Source organism: Corythoichthys intestinalis, chromosome 1 (genome assembly GCF_030265065.1).
Source record: "Corythoichthys intestinalis isolate RoL2023-P3 chromosome 1, ASM3026506v1, whole genome shotgun sequence".
Taxonomy (NCBI): Eukaryota; Metazoa; Chordata; class Actinopteri; order Syngnathiformes; family Syngnathidae; genus Corythoichthys; species Corythoichthys intestinalis.
The window spans coordinates 71,836,291-71,849,686 of record NC_080395.1 but is presented as its reverse complement, the minus strand read 5'-3'; the positions used below and the strand labels follow the sequence as shown (position 1 = coordinate 71,849,686).

General features: G+C 40.9%; 1 protein-coding gene across 3 annotated transcripts in view; it reads left to right on the top strand.

The window, feature by feature from the left end:
• LOC130917256 (SH3 and multiple ankyrin repeat domains protein 2-like) overlaps positions 1–13,396 on the top strand; it is a 525,263-nt gene that overhangs the window by 336,773 nt on the left and 175,094 nt on the right. For all 3 annotated transcript variants that reach the window (XM_057838487.1, XM_057838477.1, XM_057838497.1), the window contains exon 14: positions 4,792–4,873. In XM_057838487.1, coding sequence (XP_057694470.1) covers positions 4,792–4,873 — 82 coding nt within the window. The remainder of the gene's footprint in view (positions 1–4,791; positions 4,874–13,396) is intronic.

The following is a 13,396-nucleotide window of genomic DNA, read 5'->3' as shown; positions in this document are numbered from 1 at the left end:
CGGTATATTGTTCAAAACATTATTTGAAAGCAGATTTTTCTTGATTCAGGTGAAAAATTACCAGCTTTTAGATGTTCGGGCCAAATAAGAACAAATAGTAATATTTACTTAAAGTAAATGGAATAATCTGACACATTACAATATTCTGTTAACTAGTCTTTAACACTGAAAACAAAACTGCCTAGATTTAAGAAAAATCATGAAGACGTTATAAACTTGCGGATGGATGGATGGATGGATGGATGGATGGATGGATGGATGGATGGATGGATGGATGGATGGATGGATGGATGGATGGATGGATGGATGGATGGATGGAATACATGAAATGTGAATTTATGTAGTTTTTTTTCTAACATTCACAGTTTCTCAGCAAAAATAGACAGCACGCCCTTTTTTGTGGGGCTCGACTGAGGTAACAGTAGTAATGTCAGGCAGCACTTGCCAGCTGGCAACTTTTTAAAAATAAAATACCACTATTTTCAATGTTGTATTACACACAGTTAAGTGTAAACCAATATCAGTGAACAAACACACCCACATAAGATATATTTTTATATTGGATCAAATAAAATAAAGTGCAAAGCTTCTCTGGAAATAGTGCAAGATTAAATACTCATTCAGTGTTTCAATTACCTCAGCCTCAGGCTAGAGCAAAATAAACATTTCCTGTTGAGAAAATATACAGTGGTATGAAAAGGTACAGTGTATCACAAAAGTGAGTACACCCCTCGCATTTCTGCAGATATTTAAGTATATCTTTTCATGGGACAACAGTGACAAAATGACACTTTGACACAATGAAGAGTAGCCTGTGTGCAGTTTATATAATAGAGTTCATTTATTTTCCCCTCAAAATAACTCAAAATATAGCCATTAATATCTAAACCCCTGGCAACAAAAGTGAGCACACCTCTCAGAAACTACGCACATCCTTAAATGTCCAAATTGAATACTGCTTGTCATTTTCCCTCCAAAATGTCATGTGACTATATAAGTGTAGGCAAAATGAACTCTATACAACTGTCATGTGACTCGTTACAGGAGTGCTGTCATCATTGCTGCAGATTAAAGAGGTGGGGGTCAGCCTGTTAGTGTTCAGACCATACGCTGCACTCAACATCAAATTGGTGTGCTTGGCTGTCACCCCAGGAGGAAGCCTCTTCAGAAGACGGTACACAAGAAAGCCTGCCCGTCTCATCAGACCATAGGACATGGTTCCAGTAATACATGTGCTTTGTTTACATGTCTTCAGCAAACTATGTGCAGGCTTTCTTGTGTACCGTCTTCAGACTGGTTTCATCAATCCACAAAGTATTTTGCCAAAACTTCTGTGAAGCGTCCAAGTGCCTTTTTGCGAACAATAAACGGGCAACAATGTTTTTTAGAAAGCAGTGGTTTCCTCTGGTGAGTCCTCCCATGAACACCATTCTTGGTCATAGTTTTACATATAATTGATGTGTGCACAGAGATATTGGACTGTCCCAGTGATTCCAGTAAGTCTTTAGCAGACACTCTACGGTTCTTTTTTACCTCTCTGAGTATTCTGCGCTGAGCTTTTGGCGTCATCTTTGGTGGACAGTCACTCCTTGGGAGAGAAGCAACAGTGCCAAACTCTCTCCATTTGTAGACAACTTCTCTGATTGTTGAATGATGAACATCCAGACTTTTAGAGATTGATTTGTATCCTTTCCCAGCTTTATACGGCGATCTTCAGACAGCTCATTTGACCGAGCCATGATGCACATCAGACAATGCTTCTCATCAAGACAATTCTTACCACTTGTGTGTTTTATAGTGGGTGGGGCAGCTTTAAATCACTCATCAGTTATTGGGCACACACCTGACTTAAATTGTTTGGTAAAAATTGGTTTCAATTGCTCTTTACGTCTCCTTAGGCCAGTACTTCTCAAATGGTGGGGCGCGCCCCCCCAGGGGGGCGCAGAGCGATGCCAGGGGGGGCGCGAGTGACCTCGGGGAACATGCTTTTTTTTTTTTTTTTTTTTTGCCGTACTAGAATAAAGTGTACTTGCACATCCACTCCGTGGGTGGCAGTGGCGCTCTCATTTTCAAAGTGCGTGCAGTATTTTTGAAGTAAGCAAGAGCACACGGAAGAGACTCATGCAGAGCTGGATTCACGCAGCGACCCACTGTCTTCTTCGGTTCTCACGTGTCCGGCTGAGAAGTGCCGTTTTCGGCTTGGGATCGTCACGACCACCGCCCTCACCTATGGTTCTCCCTCGGCCGCCGAGAATGCGCTTTTTTCGGGCCGTTTGCCTTTGACTTTTAATATAGTGGGAAATGAGGAAAGACCACTGTTTACTGAGTCTAAAAATGATTATAGCGGAGAAGCCAAATCAGTTAAGACGCCACTTAAAGACATTAGACCTCAATCTCATTGATAAGCCGCTTGATTGTTTTTCAGCGAAAATGTGCCGAATATTGCCAATTGTCACAATCGTCCCGCTTTGTCAGTGTTATATCAGTAAACCAGTGAGCACTGTGGTGAATCAGCGAAAATAAAAGCTTTCCTTCTGTCCAAAGACTTTTTTCCCCCCTTCTATTCAGTCTTGGTTTTTTTCGGTCAAATTTTTTGGCATGTTGTCCTGAAGAGTAAATGTTTCTAATCAATTTGAATTTGTTATTATTTACTGATTTTATTACATTTTATTTTTCAGTATCAAATGGTCAAAAATGTACCTTGAGTGTATTTTTACAGTTTGGATTTGGACAGTTTTTTTTTTTTTTTTTTTTTTTTTTAACTTCAGGCAAATTGATGCACGTTAAGTCTTTTCTGTTACAAGCAACACAATGTTAAAAAAAGTTATACTTTATTATAAGTTGATCTGTTACTTTTTTCTTTAATAGAAACAAAAGGACACAATGTTAGGCTGAGGCGTACTTATAATAGTAATATAGACGAATGATACTATTTACAGTGGCGGCAGAGAGTTGGGGGGGGGGCGCGAAACATTTACGTCTTCCTTGGGGGGGCGTAACAGAAAATAATTGAGAAGCACTGCCTTAGGCAGAGGGTTCACTTACCTTTTTCCCCCTTCTGTCGTTGTTTGCATGCTATCCTCATCAAAATATGAAAACCTATAAATGTTTGGGTGGTTTTAGTTGAAGCAGACACTGTATTTTCATCTGTGTGATTTTGACACAGATCAGATCACATTTGATCGTGATTTTATGCAGAAATGTGAGAAATTCCAAAGGTTCAGATAGTTTTTAATACCACTGTAAAATACACTTCAAAATGTGTTAGTAATACTGCATTTGATAGTTCTCACTCTGTACATTTGCCATTAATTTCCTAGTAGTGATCAATGATAACTTCCTTTTCGTCTCTTTTGGTTTGTCTTCTTTTTCCCGTAATGTCAGTTGTTGGTTTAGGCGCATTACATCCACCACCCCCTGGAATGGAGGAGGACTAACTCCCATGAATCCATGGTTACATGCAATTTAAAAAAAAATTTTTTTACACAAATGCCTTCTCCGCCCGACTGCGTGCACCGAACCGTAATGCCTGTACCATTATGGTCCATTATGATACAAATACACTCTTAACTCATTTGCTCCCAAAAACGTATAAATACGTTCTATTTTTAAATGTTTTAGTGTCCCAAAAACGTATCTATAGTCTTTTACGATTTTTTTTTTTCAAAAGAGACATCTCTAAATTCTGATGCAAGTTCGCTCCAAAGCACAACGCTCAAAATCCATTTTAAAGCAATAAAACTGGCCACTGGAGGGCAGTGGCGCATTTGGTAAGGACTCATATTGGACCATGAAAGGAAATGAATGAAGAGAAATAGTCAAGAAATGGAAGTTGGAAGAAGTAAGAAGCATGAGAAAAATGTGGAGAACGATGTAAACACAAGGCACATGCCCCACACAAGTTCCCTAGGTGAATTCTGTTATGAGGTAGTGGTCACTTTTGTAGTGACCACTACCAAATTCTGTACTACAAAAGAAAGATTTTTTAAAAATCTATCTTGATGAGACAGACAGGCGGTGATGAGGGAAAAATTTACCCCGTCTGCCGATACAGCCACGGCCACAACAGCGTCATCTCTCAGTTCAATAGTTTAGTTATGTGTAAATAAATTGTTACTTTGCTATCAAAAGCTCTATTTGTCTTGTTGTTTATGTTATTTTGTAGAAAGAAAACATTATTCAGATGTTTGGGAAGTCACAAAAGCAAAAAATAGCTGTGTTAAAATCAAAGTTATGTTTGAAATGTATGCTTTTACAAAAAGCTCAATTTCTCAGTTTTTTCATCAGAAATTGGAAAATCGCTCAAACTAAGCTATTTTGTAACGCTGATATCTAAAGAATGGAAAAATATATGAACTTACTTTTTTTTCCTGCTGATCGAAGAGAGTCTAATCTTTCTTTTGGTGGGTTCCATGTTTATATAGCAGTAGAACAGAATTTTCTGTGGGCCTTGCAAAATCAGTCAAAATCCATAAAACGTCCGGAAGCGAAAGGGGTTGCTCCGGTGAAAATGGCTGGGAGTGAATTAGTTAATAGATAGAACGATAGATATTTGAAATATTTAATTTCAACCAAGGCTCCACACAGTCAGCAAATTCAGGCTTGAATGTTCAGATGACTAAACACAACAGCAGCAATGTTTTGAATTGACAAAGAATAGAGATGTGGTTTGTTTCTTTTTCGTAGTCTTGTATTAAATTGCCTGAGAGTATTACTGAATTCTCTCATCCTAATATAATAACAACCTTTCAAAGGGATATTAACGTTCATTTCATTTTTATGATATGCCAGATTCCCGAGCGGACCGTGCTGACAGACGGAAACTGTTCAGGCACTACACTGTGGGCTCCTATGACAGCTTTGACGCTTCCAGGTAAGCCCCTACACAGGCTTCTTCTTGTGAAATTACCTTTATTTCAATATAATTTGAAGACTTCAAAAGTTCAATGTTTTCATATAGTTTCTATTCAAATTTTTATTGATTTAGTAGTCTGCAATCATCAGGAAAGACCGTGCCTGATAAAGAATACAAGCTTTTCCTTTTTAGTTCAGCGAAGAGCTTAATTAAAAGTGACAAAGCATTTCAAGATGCTGTGCACCAAAGTTCTTCTGCTTTGCAGCCTTGTTCACTACTGTCAGATCCACTTGGATGTTTGTGTGCATGTGCGTACGTTTTATGTAAATCCATAAACAATTTTACCCTTGTTTATTTGGTAGAACTTTCAGTAGTTGGTTCTGCACAGCAGTGGTTCCCAACTTTTTTTTTTCAGGGACCCATACTTTTACCATTGTAAGCTTCATCGACGATGTACACATTTCTCTACTTTTTATACATTCGCGACTTAACCCTTTAACACCGGCCGTATCGGCGACGACACATTTATGCATATCACCTTTGAAGCCTCGTCACGCTGTAAGTACGTCACCCACTACATATCCCAGGAGCCATTGTGAATTCACAAAGGAAGGACGTCATCCGAAAACTTTTAATACACACACACACACATATATATCTATATCTATATCTATATCTATATATAGATATATATATATGTGCTGCAACGATTAATCGACTAAATCGAGTATTCGATTAGAAAAAATGATTTGAATGAAATTTTGCTGCTCTGTGTATTCGTTTAATTAAAGTGGCGTTTTAATGGTTTGTTTTGAAAGTGTTTGCATTTAGTTTTATTGATTTGGGCGGATACACTGCCCTCTAATCCGCCTCATTTCACATGGCTGAATCCAGCTGCTCCCTGTTAAGACCAACATAAGTTTTTTTTTGAGCTCATGTTTTTTTAATGCATTCGTAATTTAAGTTTATAGCTATATTTAGCCGTTTTTTTTTTTTTTTTTTTTTTTTTGTGGGAATATGGGTGTGAACCATTTGTTGAGAGCATTGTAAAAAAAAAGTTAGAATTTTATTTCATTTAAGCTAGCGGAATTTTGCTATGTAAGTTTGCCAAGTGTTTTTTGTTGTTGTTGTAATAGGTCCTCATTTATTTATTTTTTCATACCGTTTGAGGCTCAGCTCAGGTATTTAAAGTTTTTATGTTCCTTATCCGATTACTCGAATATTTGAACTATTTGAACCATCTAGACCCCTTGCCTTCACTGCCACCCAATTAGCAGCGCACCTGACCCCATCAGTCCGCCCCTGCGAGTGGTGGGCCCACAGGGGTGGGGAAAAGCCACGTTGTATCTTCGGGCCCGTGGCAGGCCCGGCCACCAGGCGCTCGCTGACGGGCCTCCCATCCAGGCCTGGCTCCAGACGTGGGCCCCGGGCTTCCTCCAGGCAGGGTCTCGTTTTTCCCTACTCTATTCATCATGCGGTTTGGTGAACCATAATTTGTCTGGCCCTTCACCTGAGACCTGTTTGCCTTGGGTGACCCTACCAGGAGCACAAGAATCCCAACAATAAAGCTCTCAGGATCATTAGGGCACACAAATCTCTCCGCCCCGATAAGGTGATGGTTCCTTGGAGAGGGTGTTATTTTATATTTACTAAGGATGTAACAATACTCAGTTTTATATCAAACCGTTTGATACGTCCTCTTCGATTCAATACGCAAAAACATTCGATCCAAATGAAAAGCTCCCAAAATGTATTTTCCGAATTTATTTTTGTCGTCTCTCTCGCCAAAATGTCTGGCGCAGCTTTGCCTTGAAAAAGCAAACTCTCCCGCTAGCAGCCCCCCTCGTTCACTCCTCCCCGAAACTGCATGAAAGGTGGGAGCTGTGGTGCACGAGGATGATTGCTCGTGAAGAAAGACATAAACTTGAGGAGGCGGCTTGCCGGCTTCAATAACGTACAGATCCGTTGTTTGGCAGCATTTTGGGGGAGCTGATATGCTATCACCACTCGTACATATTAAACAAATACTGCCTTTACGGATACGTACAACAAATTCAATCAATATATTGTTGCCGACTCGATTGCTACGAATAACCTCGCTTTGACAACAGACAGGTTAAGACCGTGGGTGACAGAGAGCTAACTCACGGTTACATGATGAACAATGAGTGGCAAATTAAGAGCACTGTACTTCAAACTTTTCCTGTTTATGAAAGTCAATTGTCGAATGCTGGTGTTGTGCAGTAATGAACAGACGTGACTTCTGTGGCGTTTGTTAACTTTTTTTAAAGCCCGACAACACTCGCACGCACACACTAGATATCATCAAATAGCAACCTATATGTGCTACATTACATCCCCCCAAATCCCATACCATTGACTGCGTGAGCCCAGAGTGATCATGGGACGCATGGTCCATATACAACATCGATGAATTAAAAAACCGCAATGACTGAATGTAAGTTAAGCAGGCCAAATCAATCCATAACAGTGACTATAGATAAAGCTGCAAATAGTGTTAATTCAGTACGTAACACAGATGGACTCGGACCACAAATAGGATGTTTTCCTCATGAGGTAAACATACCTGGCATGAGAGTAATAGCAATCAACAGTGTGCCCCGCATCACTTTCCAAACAGTAAAGATTGTTCTCACCACGTTTATACAAAATTTCTTCAGATCAGGAAGAAGTAAGCACATAAATATTCTGAACTATAATGCATGTTTTTATGATGGCATTGTTATTTTTGCTTGTTAGCAAAATAAAAAACCCCCAAAATTTTTTTAAATGTTTTTGTTTGTTTCAGAGCATTAAATACATTCAATCGAATCGAAAATTGTGTCCCACATATCGAAAATCGTACCGAACCGTGACTTGACTGTATTGTTGCATACCTAATATTTACTGTAATTTACTGCCACACGTTGCCGGTCGGAAAAAAAAAAAAAAGAAAGCCCAGATCACACCGGTCCGTGGTGGTGGTGACCAGACCGGTGTGGTTAGGGACCACTGGTCCACGAAATAATAACTAATTAATCAGCTTGATAGCAAAAAAATCAAAGATCAGGCTCTGAGGATCAATACATTCTGGCCCATTCTACATTGCTACCAAGTTTCAAGAAGATCAGCTCATGAATGAGTACCGTATTTTTCGCACTGTAAGGCGCACATAAAAAAATTCAGTTCAACCCAACAATGCAACTTTTATGGCCAAATTACACCGGATGTGTATGCGGTCCGGATTAGCCAAGATATAACGGAAGAGCCAATATGTTACCATTCTATCATATTGTTCAAATTACACCGGCTGCAAATGCGCTGCAGATTGACTGCAGACAAGCTCCGCCATGCTGGAGCCCGCCGGATAGTTTGGCCTATTTTCTATTTTTGTCGGATATGCATCCGTCAAAATGGGCAGAGCCAGACCTGGAATAAACAGGCCAGGTGCTTATTCACAGTTTAAACACCTGCGAACATGGACGATGAACAATTCATTATGGAGGTAGAAGGTCACAAAGTGATTCACGACACAGCAGATCCTTTTTATAAGGACAACTTCAAAAAGGAATCTACATGGAACGCCATAGCAGAAGCTATGATGATGGACGGTGATTTATGCAAGTTATGTACTTTAAAACTAATTAAATAGTAGGGAACATGTTGTGCTGTTAACTACAGGAACTTTTACATTTTAACTTAATACTTTGATTTATTTGTACTTATATCTGTATAATCTAGTTCAGTAAACAAAAAGAAAGAGTAGGTAAACAGAAGGCTTTCACTATAGTACTGGAAACAACATTCTAGCAAACCCTATGGAATCAGTAAATGTATTAAGGGAATTTATTTGTTAACTCATTTGCTCCCGAAAACGTATAAATACGTTCTATTTTTAATATTTTCAGTGTCCCAAAAACGTATTTATACGTCTTTTACTATTTTTTTTTTTGTTAGTTTTTTGACAAGAGGCATCTCTAGGTTCTGTTGCACCTAAACTGCGATGCACAATGCTCAAAACTCATTTGAAAGCAATAAAACTGGCCACTGGAGGGAAGTAGGGCATTTTGTAAAAACTAATCTCAGTCCAAGAAAGGGAGTGAAGAAAAATAGTCAGGAAACGGAAGTTAGAGGGATCTTGTGAAGACGCGTGAGAATTTGACAAAAATGTGGAGAACGATCGGAGAAAAAAAAGGCAAACGACACTGGAGGAGTGTTTTGAAAAGAAAACGAAACCATCGTCAAAGAAGGACTAAAAAAAATCTATCTTGATGAGACAGACGGTGACGGCCACAACAGCTTCAGGTTCCACACGCATTCTGCGGAGCTCATGTTGCGTTACTCCTGAGCCCGAGGAACGATGAAGATGATGAAGATGATGAAAAAAGTGAGACCGATCTTGATCTTGATTTTCTTGCTGCTTCGCTACTGTGCAGACGTCTCTCTGCTTTGCTCCTGCTTCTCAAGCTTCAATCATCTTTTTAATCATTTTTAAACACCTCTAAATTACTCAGGAGGTCTTGGAATTATCTTTTAATCATGTTTATATTCAAACAAAGGCTTTTTGAGCATTTTTGAGCCTTTTAAAGTGCTTTTTTGTCGTTACTGGAACACAAGTCTGCCTTATCGGAGCTGAGGAATTCGGCTAACGAAAGCTAAGTAGCAGCAACATGCCTCCCCTGTCAATGGATGATTACCACAAACTGCTCCAGAAGATAGCAGTACTGGAAACAAAAATCTACCGGCTTGAAGTGAATATGGAGGTAAACGGACAGCTCGGGAATGAAACCACTCTGCCGATCTCCCAAAACAGCGAGTGGGAGCGGACCCATAGAATGCAAACAAACACCATCGAGACTCAACGGGACCCTGGCAGAACCCAGCACTGGCAGATTTACGATGAAAAGGAATGGCCACCTCTGCAGAAGAATGCGTCATCTACTCCGGCACCAGAAGGAAAATTATCACAGATCAAGGCAACAACAAAGGCTCAAAGCAAAGTGCCTCAAGCTGCTGGAATTCTACTGGAAAATAGATTTACGCCACTCTCCGAGACTCCTGACCCAGGGAAAGTTGGAACACCCAGCTCGAAAGAGAGGTACGATGCTAATGCATGTGCTAGCAGGCTACAGAGAAAGCGACCCAATGGGCCCCGCACTCTGATAGTGGGCGACTTTGCTGTGAATGGGATGAAACACTTTTGTAGCAACAATACCAGAGTATGTTGTTTAAACAAAGCTACGGTGTCTGTTATCTCTGAACGTATCCTGAGCATTGCTGCTCAGCATCCAACAGCCACTAGTCTGATAATACACACAGGAGCCCTCGATATTGCGAAGCAAAAATCAGAGCTTTTAAAGCAAGACTTCACTGAACTGATAAACAAAGTCGGAACTTTAAATACTGAGGTGTTTTTCAGTGGACCCATACCCGCGCCCAGGCTGGGGGATGAAAGTTTCAGCAGAGTGATGATGCTTAACAAATGGCTCAAAGCAACATGCGCTGGACAATCGATGTACTTCATTGACAATTTCAACATATTTTCAGGGCGCAGGCACCTCTTTAAGAACGATGGCCTTCACCTAAATAAGTCAGGAGTGCGGTTACTAAGCAGCAGCATGTTTTATCTCTTGAGGCACAGACAGTCTGCTTATCTCGAGGAAAGGAGGCAAGCTGTCCCAAAACATCGGATAAACATGATGGCTGGGATGAGTGCTGAATCAGACAGTGTGCACGCAGGATCAATCTCTCCTCCAAAAATGGAGCCGATAGTCGCTGAAGGGGAAGTGACTAAGCTAGCCCCGCCAGGCTGTGACCAACCCTCCTCTGCTGAGGCTCCACTGCCTCAACGGAAGGAGACCCTGGTAGCAGGTGATCGACCCCCTTCAGACGAGACTCAAGAAGTGGCTCCATCAGCTCAACAGGAGGAGAACGACCCGACCGTGCAATCCTCTGCTGTCGAGGCCCCATCCAGCACCAAATCCTCGCACTCCAAGACGCCACCATGCCGCCGACTCCAGGCTGAGGCCCCATCCAGCCCCAAATCCTCACACTCCAAGACGCCACCACGCCGCAGACTCCAGGATAAGGCCCCATCCAGCACCAAATCCTCACACTCCAAGACGCCACCACTCCTCCGACTCAGTCAGGCTAAGGCCTCATCAAGGCCTAAATCCCCACAGTCCCGGAAGCCACCCCGCCGACGACTTAGTTTGGATGGAATAATGAGTCAACCTGATTGGGACTCCATGGGTCTAGATAGCAAGGTTAACCAGTCTCTTGATCTCCTCAAGTTCATGTCTTCGCTTCCACCCTGTACCTGCCACACCCGACAGGTGCCAGGGGAAGATGGCAACAAACCAACCAGCCTCCACTGGAATTCTCTCGGGGCAAAGCCAAAGCACTACAACTCTGGAACTACACGGTATTATCCTTCTATGGAGGGAGCCATGTTTGCGACACCAATATGATGTGCACCGGGTCCAGGCTGTGAAAACATTACAAAGACTTTTCTGTCCCAGCAAAAGCCGGGGCCTTATGGAGTACAGTATGTATGCTCAACAATCCCAGTGGTGATAAACAACAAAAAAAGGGCTAGACTGGTGAGAAATAAAAAACGTTCAATAAATTCTGCCAACCTGTTAAACATAGTATGTCATTCCCAAAGCTCACCAGTGAATCCAGTCTGGCATCTCCAATTGGCTCTGCTAAATATTAGATCTTTAGCTGGCAAATCTTTCTTAATTAATGATTTTATCTGCAAACATAACCTTGACATGTTGTTCCTAACAGAAACTTGGTTAGATCAAGATAAGAGTTCGACAGTTCTGATCGAGGCAACCCCCGCAAACTTCAATTTCTTTAGTGCGCCAAGAACCCATAAGAAAGGAGGTGGGGTTGCCAGTCTGATCAGGGACAGTTTTCAATGCACGAATATTTCATGTGGTCAGTTTGATTCCTTTGAGTATATTGTCATTCAGCTAAAAAGCCCTTGCAGAGCTGCCTTGGTAACAATTTACAGACCACCGAAGTATAACACAATGTTTTTTGATGAGTTTACCAAAATACTGTCTTCCGTGTGCATGGACTTTGATTGTGTTGTTTTAGTGGGTGACTTTAACATTCATATTGATAATCCTGAAGAAGGATGTGCTAGAGAGCTTTTAAATATTTTGGATACATTTGGTTTATCTCAGCATGTCACAGTTCCAACACATAACAGAGGGCACATACTGGACTTAATAATATCCAAAGGTCTTAACATCTCTGAGGTCACAGTGAATGATGTTGCTCTGTCTGATCACTACTGCATTATGTTTAAAATGACCACCCCTGTCCATCCTCTGAAAAGGGAAACAGAGTTTATTAGGAAGCGTTACATAAGTGATAACACATGTGCGTTATTCACACAGGCCTATGCCTCATTATTAACCCCTACAATAGCTCCAGTGGAAGAACTTGTAAATAGTTTCAGTTCCGGTGTGATGACTGTAATGGACACTATTGCCCCGATTAAGACAAAAACCTTGTCAAGAAAGAAGAGGTCACCCTGGAGAAATGCCATACTAGCTATAAAACAAAAGCAAGTTTGTAGACGAGCAGAACGCAGATGGCGAAAAAACAAACTCCTAGTTTTTTATGATATCTACAAAGAGAGTCTTCGCAAATACAACCAGGAACTGAAAAATGCTAGACAATCATATTTTTCAGAGATCATTAGTAGAAACACCCACAATACTCGCACACTATTTTCTGTTGTTGACAAACTGACAAACCCACAAGCATCAATACCTCAGGAATTGGCATCTGAGGTGTCCTGTAATAATTTCGCAGCATTTTTTACACACAAAGTACTAATGATTAGACAGACTGTGTGCAACTCCGGATTAACAAATGTTACACTAAATGCCTCCCAACATGTCCCCCACGTCAATCTTAGACAGTTTAGCCTCTTGGACTATGCCACTTTAACAGAAATTGTGTCGAAACTAAAGCCCACAACATGCTGCCTTGACATCCTTCCATCAAACTTTTTCAAAACTGTTTTTCATTGCATAGCCCCAGACATACTTCAGATTATAAATACTTCCCTCCAAACAGGAGAGTTTCCTCAGACTTTAAAAACTGCAGTAATAAAACCTCTCCTAAAAAAACCTAATCTGGATGCCTCAACCATTAGTAATTACAGGCCAATATCAAATCTGACATTCCTGGGGAAAATTATCGAAAGGGTTGTGTTTGAACAGATCCAGACTTTTATGATCCAAAACAATCTTTTTGACTCATTTACGTCTGGATTTCGGCCACAACACAGCACCGAGACCGTGCTTATCAAAGTCCGAAATGATATTCGTCGGAATACCGATGCAGGCAAATCATCTGTTCTGCTACTATTGGATCTCAGCGCCGCATTTGACACGGTTGATCACAACATACTACTCAGCAGATTGGAACAGTGGGTAGGGCTTACTGACACTATTCTTCAGTGGTTCACATCCTATTTACATGATAGGGATTTCTTTGTGTCAATCGGAAATTATC